This window comes from Nannospalax galili, unplaced genomic scaffold (genome assembly GCF_000622305.1).
Source record: "Nannospalax galili isolate Female #2095 unplaced genomic scaffold, S.galili_v1.0 scaffold220, whole genome shotgun sequence".
Taxonomy (NCBI): Eukaryota; Metazoa; Chordata; class Mammalia; order Rodentia; family Spalacidae; genus Nannospalax; species Nannospalax galili.
The window spans coordinates 613499-627293 of record NW_008347891.1 but is presented as its reverse complement, the minus strand read 5'-3'; the positions used below and the strand labels follow the sequence as shown (position 1 = coordinate 627293).

The window sequence follows — 13795 nt, the reverse complement described above, 5'->3', positions numbered from 1 at the left end:
ATTTATTTATTTATTTATTTATTTATTTATTTATTTATTATTTGAGACAGGATCTCACTATGTAGTTTTGGCTGGCTTGGAACTCACTAAGTACACCTGGCTGGCCTTGAATTCATAGAGTTCCACCTGCCTCTGCATCCCAAGTGCTGGAATTAAAGGTATGTGCCACCATGCCCTGTATGGATATTTATATTTAGTGAGTTCTAGGTAATAAATTCAGGTCCTGTGCTTGCAAGACATGAGAAACACAACATAAAATCTGTCTTAACAAAAATTTAAAGGCTCAGTAAAGATTTTTTTGTCATCTGCACACTGCTGTGCAGCACAACTTTAGAGTCTATTCATCTTACATCATTGCAACGCCTTACACATTGGCAAGCAACTCCCCATTTCCTCTTCTAAGACCCCTGGAAACCATGATTCTACTTCAAGCTTCAGTGAGTTTGGCCTCTAGCAGTAGAAGGCTATGGGATTTGTCCTTATGTACACCTTACATAATGTACAGATGGTTTATGCATGTTGTAGCCTATGACAGGACTTCCTTCTTATGGCCTGGATAATGTCCTGTTGTGTCATCACACCACATTTTCTTCAGCTGCTCAGCTGTTGGTGGATTGTTAGGTGGCTGTAATCATTGGCTGTGGTAAATAATGCCACAATGGCTATGAGGTACTAACATTTATCTGAGGTCCTGTTTTTAATTATTTTGAATAAACACTCAAAAATGGGATTTCTGAATCATATAGTACTTTCATTTTTTAATTAATTTTTTATGTGTATTGGTGTTTTGCATGTACATATGTAAATGTACCACATGTGTGCAATGCACATAGAGACCTGAAGAGGGCATTGGATTCTCTAGAACTGCAGTTACAGACATTGTTAGCCTCCATGTGGGAGCTGGGAACTGAACCCAGATCCTCTGCAAGAGCAGCCAGTGCTCTTAACTGTTGAGCCGTCCATCTCTCCAGCCCATAATACTTTCATTGTTAGCCCTTTAAGAACATCCATATTCTTTTCCATTGCAGCTGTACCATTTCCGGTTCCCGCCAACACTGCACAAGAGTTCTGTGATGGTTAGGTTCAATTGTCAACGTGATAACAATCTAGACTCACTTAGGAAGAGATTCTCAATTAGAGACTATCTGAATCAGGTTGGCCTGTGGGAGCATGTCTGTGGGGAATTGTCTTGATTACATTAATTGAAGTAGGAAGACCCAGCTCACTGTGGACCGCACTAGTCCCTGAGTAGGGGATCCTGGACTGAATAGGGAAAAGTAAGCTGAACACTAGCATGCCACATTCCTTCACTGCCCTCTGGTCTTTTTTAAAAAAATATTTATTATTTTTATTTTATGTGTATGCATGTTTTGCCTGCATGTGTGTAAGTACACCCATTTTGTGCAATGCCCACAGAGGTCAGAAGAGGATGTCAGATTCCCTGGAACTGGAGTTATGGACTGTTGTTAGCTGCTATGTGGGTCCTGGGAATCGAACCTGGGTCCTCTGCAAGAGCAGCCAGTACTCTTAACCACTGAGCCGCCTCTCCAGCCCCTACCTTCTGCTCTTGACTGTTGATGTGACTAGGTTCTTCAAGTACCTGTCACCTTGACCTTCTCACAATGATGGACTGTAACCTGGAATTGTGAGCCAAATAAACCATTTCTCTCTTAAGTTGCATTTGTCAGGGACTTTTGTCACAGCAACAGGAAAGGAAACTGATGTGTTCTAATTTCTTCACAGGTTTGACAACTCTTGTAATTTTCTGATGCTTTTCTTTCCGTGGTGGGCATGGGGTGATGTCTCATTATGACTTTGATTTTCACTTCCCCAATGATTAGTGATGTTGATTATCCCTTCATATGCCTAACAAACATTAGTATTTTATATCATACACACAAAATAATCAAGTGATTTGTAACTGACTGTGAACAATCAGTTGAGGTAACTCACTACCTTCAGACCAGTCTGAATGTAAGATTTGAAACTATAAAACTCTTAGAAGAAAACACTGGGAAAGTCTTCATAGCATTGTTCTTGGCAGTGATTTCCAGGATATGACATCAAAAAACATAAGCTGACTCATTCTGTAAAGAGTCTAATAAAAACTATTTTTTCTTTGTGATACAGGAAAAAATAGGGTCCCATTTTAGGGTTCTTAGTCTGATTCATAAAAGAATTTAAGAATGAACTCAGATGAAGGGTTTACAACAATTTTATTGGAATGCATGGAGAAATCCTCAGGGCAGGAAAGCTGTTAGTCCTTGCCACTTCTTTAGGAGGAGAACAGAGGGGAGAAGGGAAAAAGCCATAAAACCATGCAGGTTTACCCCCAGCACTGAGGTCAGACATGTGGCAGACTAGCAGCCGCCTGGTGAGGAGAGGAAGGGAACTTTAGAGAAAAAGTAAAGAGACCTAAAATGTTGGGGCAGCCCAGAGTGTTTGGGAAAGTATGGCTACAAACTATGCAGAAAGAAGGAAAAAGAGAGGTTACGTTTTTCCCAAGAATTCAGAAAAATGAGTAGACTTACAGAAAGCTACGTGTCTGTGGCCAGGTCCATAAACACTGCACTAGGGGTGGGGATTCTGGGCAGGAAAAGTTTGCCATCTCATTAAGGCACTAGGCCTTTCACCTATCTGTTTTGCATGTCTTAAGGTGAGCCCTCCTTCCTAGGGGTGACCCTGTGAACAGGTGCTTAATTGGGCAAAACTGGAAAGTTAAGGCTCCACCCAGGCCAGAGATTCTTACCCTGTTGACCAGATTTCTCTTAAGGGGCTTTTGGCTGCTGTCAGGTTTCTGCTGCTGCAGTGTGGAAGCAATCACAGACAATAAATATGTGAATGGGTGTGGCAGTGTCTCAATAAAACTTTATTTGGAGGGATGAACTGGGCTTGCAGGCTGTGTCTTGCTGCCTCCTTCTTGAGGAGTCCTTCGTTCTTGAGGCCTATTCTGTGCATTGTCAGATGCCGAGTAACATCTCTGCTTTCTTCAGTCGATGCCAGTAACCACCCCTCCCCACCACCCCAGTTCTGATAGCAAAACCTCTCCAACAGTTGCCAAATGTGGCCCATGGCCATAACTGCCAGTCGAGAACCTCTTTTCCAGATGACTGAGATACTCTGATAAAGAGTAATAGGAAATGCTTTCCTGAAATTCCAAAGAATGGGATAAGATAGCAGAATGGGTGACTGTGGTCTGTTTGTCTTAGGTAGGTCAGGGCTGCCTCAAAGGGGCCATTATCACCACCTCAATCGGGAGCACAGCTCAAAAATAACTGCAGTGGCAACACGCTTGCAAAGTGCTCTGTTAGTAATGTAAATATGAGCTTACCCTACTTCTGATAACCTAAGAAAGAGAACTTTTAACACATTAGCATGTTCTGGGACTGAGGGTCCTCTGTGTGTTAGAAAGGCAGTGTGTGTGTGTGTGTGTGTGTGTGTGTGTGTGTGTGTGTAACAGCCAGCAGTTCTAGTCCCACTTGTGCAAAGGTTTATTTTTCTGCTTATCTGAATTCAGAACAAACACAGGCAGAGTGATTTTTGAAAGTACTCACATGTTTCCTTTTGTTTGGACAGGGACAGACAAAAATGGCCTGGTTTCACTGCAAACTGGCAATAACACATGTTTTCGAAAGTTGAAAACAGCATAATAATCACGAGGGACTCTCAGAGAACGTTGTCTTCTTGTCTTAGAATAAACACCTGTTTTGCACACAGGAACGTAAAAACTGTCTTTATAAAAATTGTTTTTTCCTTCATTCCTACTATACTCCAGCAAATAAAAATTTAACTGCAATTTGGAATATTATATTGTATACAATTGTGTTTTCACACAAACAACCAAACAAACACACATTTCATTTCAACGAGAACTTCAGTCAAGCTGTTTTGAGTAAAGCTCCTCTTTGGAGTTGAGACAAAGGGATCACATCAGTGCTTTTCTTTCTTACTTTTTTCTCTCTAGTAAAAAGCAAAGCAACTCTGTGTTCTATTTAATTACTCCATTTGGTCAGTTTTCATAAATATTCCATGTTTTCTTCAGAACAAGTATATCCTTAAGTTACCGAATACAGATTTCTCTATATGTTTATTAACTTAAACTTATGAATTGTTTGTTTAAGTTTTATATGTTACTGTATTAAAATGTGTGAATTTCACTAGACCAATGGGTGATATCAAGATAGTATTGTAAAAAAAATCCCTAAATAATTAGAAAGAATTTTAATGCATGTTGAAAATTATATATATCACAACATGGCTTCTCCACTTTAGTAAAATTTTCTTTAGTTAAGTGTGTTTCTTACTAATAAGAAGGAATAGTGTGGAGATTGCCCTTAAAAGGTGTCAGATTATCCTTTGACAACATGTGCTGGAAATTCTGCCACTCTGTGTCTCTGAAGGCTAGAGCTGACAGTCTCAAGGGATCGATTTCTCCAGGGTCAGAACCCTCTGGTCCAGAACGATGAGGCCAGTCATTACTTAATGACTAAGTAGGATTGCTTCCTCTTTCCTTGGGGCCATGAAAAAAAACGTGCTAAGAATTGTGTCTCTCCACAATTCACACTTCCATATACCCCCCTCTCACCCCTAGGACCTGGCTCCTTAAATCCTTTCTGTCTGGTACCACACCTTCCACTGAATGCCCAGCTACCTTCTTCAAAGGTCTACCCAGTGTGGGGTTTTATGGGATGCATCTGACAGCAGCCCTTTCTCTCTGTCCCTCAGGTTACCATGGCCTCTACTGTGAGGAGGAATATGACGAGTGCCTGTCGGCTCCTTGCCTGAACGCTGCCACTTGCAGAGATCTTGTTAATGGCTATGAGTGTGTGTGCCTGGCAGAATACAAAGGTGAGTTGCTTCTTGGCCCTCCTGTGCAGGGTGGCTCTAAATGACCACATGGTGTTCTAAACCTTCCTACAGAAGTCTCTAATTGGGGCGAGAATTTGTTTAGAATCGCAATCAAATAGTGAAGCTGGGATGGTTGATGGGTCCAGAGAGACCAATTTGCAAATCTCCGGCTTCCTCCTGATAAGCTCAAGAACCTCTCTCCTGCCCTTTCCTCCTTCTTGCCTGTATTTCTGTTGAATGCATAAAAAGCTGGAAAGCAAAAGGAATATTAAGGTAGACTGGCGGACCCAGGTCAGAGGCCCAGCTGGGAACAAGGAGGAGAGAAGGGTGTGGCTCTCTATGGCTTGCTGGGCAAAAGCAAGATGCCCTTTGGGAGGCAGGTAGAGTCTCCGTGTCTCACATATTGGCAAGGAAAGGAGCTCTCATTTAAACCAGCCAGTTGGGAGGGAAATGTTAGTTCCTTTGATTGGATGCCTGTTAATGTCACTCTGGAAAAACAGTTGACACTGATGGGGCATTTCAGTGTGCAGATCACGTTCTGAGCAGTCACATTATCTCATTGAATCCTGCCAGCAGCCCCACAGACAGATGACAATGTCCTCCCTCAGGAGACAGCCAGCATGGTTCCAAAAGTCCTTCCCCTGCCTCTGCCTTGGCCTCTGGCCATGGTACGCAGATGATGTGGTTTCATCGAAGCCCAGACACCCCCAGATGGTGCTGCACCAGGAGAACTGCTCATTAGCTGCTGAAGTTAGTTCTCTAAGCCACAACACCAGGGCTGGCTTTAGATTTTTGAAATGCTTTTGTGGCCCTATTTATAGCCCAGCAGATCTGGTGTTTCTTTTGAGATGGGATGTCCAGTGACAACTAAATGGCATCAACTTTCTCAAAGCTGTGAGGGCACACATGCTGGCTTTATCCTTATGACTTTTCAGCTTGAGGCCCATCAGAGCATGGGGAAATAAAGAATTCATTGATTCTGGAAAGAATAAAAGTGTAATGAGTCAGGTGATCTAATTAGTTAATCCTCATCTTGCCACAGGGTTTCTGCTGAGCCTGGGCAAGTGTCGTACTGATCAGCATTTTCCCTGTGGAAAGCAAGCACAGTGATGCTCACAGAGGTGTTCAGACTTTTCAAGAATAGAATTAGTGTGGAAACTGCCCAAATTCTCCCTTTATGGTAAAAACTTATGGGGGAGTTTCATGTTTATAAGCAGGTATATTCTGAATATGTGCCTTACTCTTCTGTCTTTAACTTAGCTCACATTGTCCTCACTAAGTAATAAAATATAATTGTAATAATGGCCTGCAAACTCATAGGCCATGGTGCTGGCCTTGGCCATGGAGTTTTTATGCAGTTTCCACACAGTTGTTCATGCTGGTTCGCCAAAATTGTGAGGGGAAGTGTGTGAGCCAAAGAAACCTGATCTGCAAATAGGATGCATTCAGTGCCCCATGAACGTGATGTGCAATTGGACAGTTCCTGGTTGAAGTTCTAAATCCTAGGCTAAGGAAAACATTTTATGAGATTTTGCATGGGGTATACAGGTTATAAACAAAAGAGAGTGACTCAGTGTTTGAACTTCTCTTCTCTGGGGAAGTGGATGTCAGTGGACCATGGTTTGAAGAAGCAAGGACTGGGACTCAGAAGACCATCGATATTTGAGGGTAAAGGAAAGAAATTGGGCTGGGGAGATAGTTCAGTTGGGAAAGTACTTGTGTTACAATCATGAGGACCTGAGTTCAATGCCCAGAACCCAGGTAAAAATGCCAGACAGACGTGGTAGCACATTCTTGTAATCCCAGCACTGAGGAGGTGGAGACAGGATTCCCCCAGGGGTTGACAGGCCAGTCATTCAGGCCTAAGGGATGAGCTCCAGGCCAGTAAGAGAATCCCATCTCAAATTAGGTGGGTGGTAACTGGGGGCTGACACCTGAGGTTGTCTTCTGGCCTCTACATACATATATGTAGATGTACCTGCACACATACTGGCACGCACACTCACATACACACATGCATAAAAAAGAAATAACTGTACGTTCAAGAATTCCGAAACCATTATACCACACACCCTCTCTAGGACTATGTTTGTAAGAACTGTCCTTGGGAGACAGGAAGTAAAGCAGAATGGGGACATCCAGAGAGGGAAAGAAGAGCAGAGGGGGTGGATAGACTGCTTTAAATACAGGGAGCGTCTCAGATGGATGAGAATACTGTGACAGAGATGGCAATTTAAATGGTGAAGAAAGTTTCTTAATATAGGTGCAGCTGCTACATCAGTTCACAACTTACTATACACCAGTGGCTTGAAACAAGACCCTTTTATTATCTAGGAGCGCTGTAGGTCCAGGCACTGTTTAATGGGTATCTTGTTCAGGGTCCCTCAGGCCATGCTGCAGTATTGGCTGAGCTCTAAGCTAAGGCTTGACTACAGAAGGATTAGCATGTAAGGAGCCCCTGGGTGGGCAGACTCAAATTATTGTGGCTATAGAATTCATGACAACTTGTTTCTTGAAAGCCAGCACAGCAAGAGAAACCCTGCTGCTCTAAGTCCCTAACTTCAGGGCAGAAGGCCTAGACCCTCTTAATGGCCTCCCTGATCAGGGTAGGCCCACTTAGGATGAGTGCAAACTTAGCTGATTAGCAACTTTAAGTGCATCTATATATACTCGTATTCAAGAAGAGGGAGTTACATGGGGACTGAATATAGGGGGTCACCAGAGGAAATATTTATGAAAACAAAGTAAAGATCTACATTATTTTACTCAAATCTGCGAGGTGTAGTGGGCTGGGGTAGGAGGGACTGGGAATCATCCAAGCATGTTAAAGACCTCATTGCAGTGTGAAGACAGTGTATTAGTTACTTATCTTGTTCTTAAAACACAGTATCTCGCAATAGCAGTTTAGGCTGCAATTCACAGCTTCACACAATGGTCTCTCAGGGCCTCCTTGCAGATCTCCAACCCTACCATACCCTGCCTGGCCTCATTGGCCCTCTGGAACTGTGGCTCCAAACTCCATAACATCCTAAACCTTACATTTTTTCATACCTGCAAAACCAGCAACATGTGAACAGTGCTGCTGACAGTCTGGGATGGAGCCTGAACTCCTTGGACCACAGTGGCATGAGTTTTTGTGTGCTGACCCTAGAGAACCGTTTTCTTAGGCACTTATTTTTGAACAGGGGGCCTTCCCTTCAATGGTAGTTTAGATCTGTTCTTTCAAATAAATTTGCCGTTTTACAAAATAGAGGCATCCATGGGGAATCTTTGAAGTTCCTCTTTAATAGCACTAAAATTTTAGTAATTAAAGTGCTTTTAAACCTGCCTTGTCCATAGCTTTAAACTCGCTCATACCCTTCCTTGACAAACTGCATATTTTTCAGATCTATCTGCATCGCTTTTTGCTTGCTCTTACTGTAGACCTGGATGAGAGGAGTACTGAATGCTATCCTATCTTGAAATTTTCTCGTTAAACAAAGTAGTTCACTACTTTTGAAGTTGGCCTTACTCAGGTTCTCAAGACACGGGGAAAATATAGCCAGGTTATTTGCCAGAATATAACATTAACTTCCCAAAGAAACACTGATAGAGTCCATGTTCCCCTCTGAAACCTCACGAGGCATATCTCTACTGTCCGCACTTTTCTTACACTCTGGTCTTCCACACTCCCACCAGATTGGCCATTGAACTCTGCTTACAGCATTCCATGGCTTTTCTAGCTCCAAGTTCCAAACTCTTCTACGTTCATCTTGCAAATGAGTTTCAAAGGCCTAAGAATTACACGGTCAAGTTTGTTGCAGTAACGGTTTGGTACCCAACCTCCTCTATTAGCTCCTTTTCTTCTTTCTGTGACAAAATGTCTGACAAAAGCAAACTTAAGGAACTAGGGGTTTATTGTGACTCACAGTTTGAGGGGCACAGTCCATCATGGTGGGGACACATGGCAGTGGGAATGTGAGGCAGCTGGTCCTGTTGCGTCCTTATTTGACAAGCAGAGAAGAAAACAAATTAAGGGGCTGGTGAGATGGTTCAGCAGGTTTGCTACACAAACCTGGTAAACTGAATTCAATTACAGGGACCCACATAAAGGTGGAAGGAGAGAACTGGCTCCTGAAAGTTGTCCTCTCTGACCTCCACATGTGAGCCGTGACTTTTGTAGCCCTATACATCATACACACACCACACACACACACACACACACACACACACACACACACACGATTGATAATAAATAAAATTTAAAGAAAGTAGTGGAAAGAAATGAAAGATGAAGCTCAGCTTACTTTATGCAGCCCAAGACTCCAATACATGGGATAGTATCACTCCTATTTAGGGTAGATCTTTCCACCCCAGTTAACCTAATCTAGAAACTCCCTCACAGAGATCCCAGAGGCTTATCTCTTCAATTCTAGTTCCTGTCAGGTTGACCATCAACACTAACTATCACAGGTAGCATGTGGGTTGTTTTGGGCTGTATTTATGGAGATGTTTCTTCTTAGGTTTAAATGAAGATTACTAGGTAAGGGCTGTGTATCCCATAATATGGAACTTTCACAAGTGAGCACCTCAGAGCAAGTGGTGGGGAGGTAGAGAGGGAAATTAGAAGGAATTAAAGAAAGACAGGGTTGCAAATTCTGTTGTCAAATCCTGGAGATGATTGGGGGGTGCGGGGGTGGGGCAGAGTTCATAAGGTCCTGTGATTTCCTCTCCTTGTGGCTTGGGTATTCTGTCCTCTGTGGAAGCATTTCTGTGAACCTTTGTTTACATATACTAAGTCAGCATAAGCTTAGAAAATACTGAGTGGGTGAACGCTAACTAGTACGTATTTAGAATTAGAACTTGACTAACTAGCGGTTGGGCTTTAACTTCACACTTACGACTTTTTTAAGTGGTGATTTTTTTTGCTTCTTTATGTTAAAAAATTGAAATAAATGAATATTATTTTCTCAAAAACATAAGTAGGAAATTAGGCAAATATAGCTAAGAACATTTGAAAGAGGAAAGCAATGAGGTGGAACATCTGCCAGATGTGAAAACCTATTATAATGCTACAATTATTACCACATTCATATGTTCCTAGTATAGGGATGGACAGATAACTCAAAGTGAATAATGACCCAGAAACCACTGTGCAATAGTAATACATGACTCTTAAAGACTTCCTGTGAATGAGGGGGGGATTTTAAAATAGATGATGTTAGAAAAAAACAGTCAGCTAAGTGGAAAACAAAGTGCTCTTAGATATCTGAAGATGCTCTGTATGATCACTGACATGGGAAAAACACCCTTACCCTGACTTTGTGTCTGCCTCTGTGGCTTAAAGTCCTTTCTTTTCTGCTGAGTGTCCTGAGATTTGGTACAGATGTGCCCCTACATCTTTCCTTTTATTCTTTTCTCAACCTCCTTCCTTTAGCCCTTGGCTGTGTCAGTTCCAGGGGAGTCACAGTGAACATGCTGAAGGTTTTGCTGTGGCGTCTAAGATCCTTCTCCTCCCTTCCTTCCCTGACTTAATGTTCTTTTCCCTTTTGTCCTTTGATTGCTTCTCTCTCTGTCTTAACTGAGTGTTTGCTTCCTGGACTCCGGGAATGGTAAGCTCCGTTCTTAGCCTCTCTCTTGCTCCCCTCTCTTTGTCCTCATCCACTCTCCATGTGTGCATCTGTTCCCTCCCTCATCCACTCTTCCATGCCTGTGTCTGTGTCCTCCCTCTGAAATATTGATCCCTGGGCATGTGACTTGACCTCTCCTAGCATTTTGTCTATTTGCCCCGACAATGACATTTAGCCTGTGCTCAGCTGCTTTCTGGCTTCAGGCTCTCCTTTCCTGCCTCTAGACAGTGTAACCACTGACAACCGTGACGGTTAGGTTCCTGTTCCTTCTCATTTTCAGTTCTCTGCAGCTCTTGAGATGGGGATTTGCACAAAGCTGATGCTTGGTAGCTGTGTTCACTTAAAACTGCTGCTTAGGCTGGTAGTATAGCTCAGAGGCAGAGCACTTGCCAGTATGTGCAAGGCCCTGAGTTCCATTAAGCATACTAATTAAGTAAACAAAGCCAGTTAGAACATTTTCCTAAAGTGTATGTTCGTACTGAAGATCATGCCATTGTTAGGAGGCACAGTGCATAGACAGAGTCTGTGCAACTTTCTTTTAGCCACTAAAATGCTGATTCTTCCTTTGACACATTTTATTTTTAAAATGCTTTATTTTATTCATTATTTTTATTTCATGTGTATGAGTGTATTACCTACAGGTATGTAAGTGTACCTGTGTGATGCAATGCTCACAGAGGTCAGAAGAAGGTATCAGATCCCATGGAATTAGAGTTATGGATGGCTGTTAGCTGCCATGTGGGTGCTAGGATTCAAACCCAGGTCCTCTGCAAGAGAAATCAGTGTTCTTAACTGCTGAGCCATCTCTCCAGCCCCCCTTTGGCACATCTTACAGCCAGTTCATGGTAGATCTAAAATGACCTCTGGTTAGTGTCCACGACCTCAGAGTGTCAATAAGTCAAGATCTAGCTTTGCATTGGATTGATTTTTATCTTTATGAGAGAGGAATAAATTAAATGATCAACCATATACTTGTTTGAATTTTTGGTGACAAAAGTTAGAAATAAAACACTTCAGTTTTAATAATGAAACAATAAAAATGCTCATAGCTTTACAACACATGGGTGCAACAAATAATTGATGTTATTTCCATTTTTAAAGATTTATTTTATTTATATGTATGTGTCTGTGTGTGTGTGCGTGTGCGTGTGCATGCGTGCGTGTACGTACATGCACTAGTTTTGTCTGTGTGGATGTACATGTCCGTGTGAATACCTGTAGAAGCCAGAGGAGGGTGTTAGGTTCCTGGAGCTGGAGTTACAGGCAGTTGTGAGCTGCCTGACATGCATGCTGGGACCTTTGTCCTCTGGGAAAGCAGCAAGAACTCTTATCTACTCAGCCATCTCCCTAGTTCCCTCTACTTTTAAATATCTTTATTTTTGCAATAATATTGAGTATACCTACAATTTGTATTGTACCCACATTCAACATGATATTATATGTGATTTATATATTACTAGGAAGCCTTTTTCCAGGTGGCCTGGAACTCACTACATAAACCAGGCTGGCCTCAATCTCACAGAGATCTGCCTGCCCCTGCCTCCAGAGTGCTTGGATTAAAGGTATGCACTACCATACCTGGCTTTTTAAAAAATTACTAGACAGTCTTACTGATTTTATTTTAAATGGCTGGTATAATGTTTCTACAAGGGAATATTTACCAGCTCTCTTGTTACCCAGATCAGCTGACTACTCTTACTGCATCTGACTTGGGATGAAAATGAATAATTCTACTGTGAGCATATTTATTCATATAACTTTCATACTTTATGGATTGCTTTTTTGGCAGATAGTATCTCAGAAACTGTATCACTGGGTTAGAGGTTTGATCACACCTTACCTTTGTGGTTAAAGATATGAGAATTCTTTCTTTGATAGTTAAAATAACTTCTTTTGTCACGCTCTACTTAATCAATGAATAAGGGATTCTGGGTATTTTGTGTGTCTGCTCCTTTCCCAGCACTGTGATTGTTCCGAAAGTGAATGAAGTCAAACATCGTCCCTCTCCTTCTATTACTTCAGCAGGCTGAAGCGGGCACACACAGCGGATAATAAAGCTATCTATAGTTGAGATGCCAATTGCTAATTTCTGAAATGATCCAGAAAATGTTACGCTCCATGAGAGTTGAAATACTGGATAAATTTTCATGAAGAGTGTTTAGTTAAATAGATAACATCTCAAAGCAAAATCTAAGTAAAAAGAAAACAAAACACTTCAAGGTGAAAAATAGGGGCTGGAGAGATGGCTCAGTGGTTAGGAGCATAGGCTGCTCTGGAAGAGGACCCAGGTTCACTTTCCAGCACTCACATGTTGGCTAACAACTATCTGTAACTCCAGTTCCAGGGGAATCTGACACTCTCTTCTGACCTCTGCGGGCATCACATGACACTGGTGCACTTACATACATACACATAAAATAAAAATAATATTTTTTAAAAGGTGAGGAATAGAGCTCAGTGGTAGAGTGCTAACCCAGAATGTTCCAGGTCTTAGGTTCAATGGTACTACAGAACATCAGCACCAAACAACAAAGCAAAGCAAACACGCACCCTGAATATTTTTACCTGGTTACTCTTCTGGGAGATAAATCATTTTCAGTTTTCAATTATTAATTGTGATTAACTTGGGACAATAGAGGTGTGTAATTGGTACACTTTTATTTTTTTGCAATCTAGCTCATTTTAATTCTAAAACCAACTTTGGGAAAGAGCACTGCTGGAATAGAAATCTTTTCAGAAATAAAGCTTGCCATCCCTTAATATGAGAAGTATGAATTTGTGTTCATTTTGACTGAATGACAGTTTATTTTTGCTTGAGACTAAACATAAGTTTCATAATTGTACATACCGTGTCCCTTGCCAATGGGTGATGCATGTGTCAGACCCAGACTCCATTTGACGTGTGGACCTTGTTTTCCCTGACAAAATAGGGTGTTTTTGAGGCCCGTTTGGAATTTGGAACTGCTTCCTGCTTCTCTGGCAATCTCGCCTTCATGTCAGCCAAAGTACACTGGCCGGCTGGCTTCTCTTCTGAAAGGACAACATTCTGGTACTCTACCCATAATTTCTTCCACACATTAACATGCACCCTGTGCTCTAAAGGTGTTCAGAAATCTGTGGGGACATCAGGAGGGCGAATGAATAACTTAAGATTTGACACAGGGAATTCCGTAGCAGCGAAAATCTCAACATGCTGTCAACATATAATGGACTAAATCTGCTCTGCCTAGGGAAAGTCAAGGTTCAGCTTCATAGGGAAGGGGACTCGGTCTTGGGACTCAGCACAGGAGTTCACTTATGCCAGGTGAACTCCAGTTGAAGAAGAGGTGAAGGAGGCC

The 13795-nt window shown here is 42.0% G+C and overlaps 1 protein-coding gene across 2 annotated transcripts in view; it reads left to right on the top strand.

Annotated features, from left to right (window-relative positions):
* Dner (delta/notch like EGF repeat containing) overlaps positions 1 to 13795 on the top strand; it is a 384891-nt gene that overhangs the window by 337962 nt on the left and 33134 nt on the right. For both annotated transcript variants that reach the window (XM_008844457.3, XM_029568995.1), the window contains exon 9: positions 4726 to 4848. In XM_008844457.3, coding sequence (XP_008842679.1) covers positions 4726 to 4848 — 123 coding nt within the window. The remainder of the gene's footprint in view (positions 1 to 4725; positions 4849 to 13795) is intronic.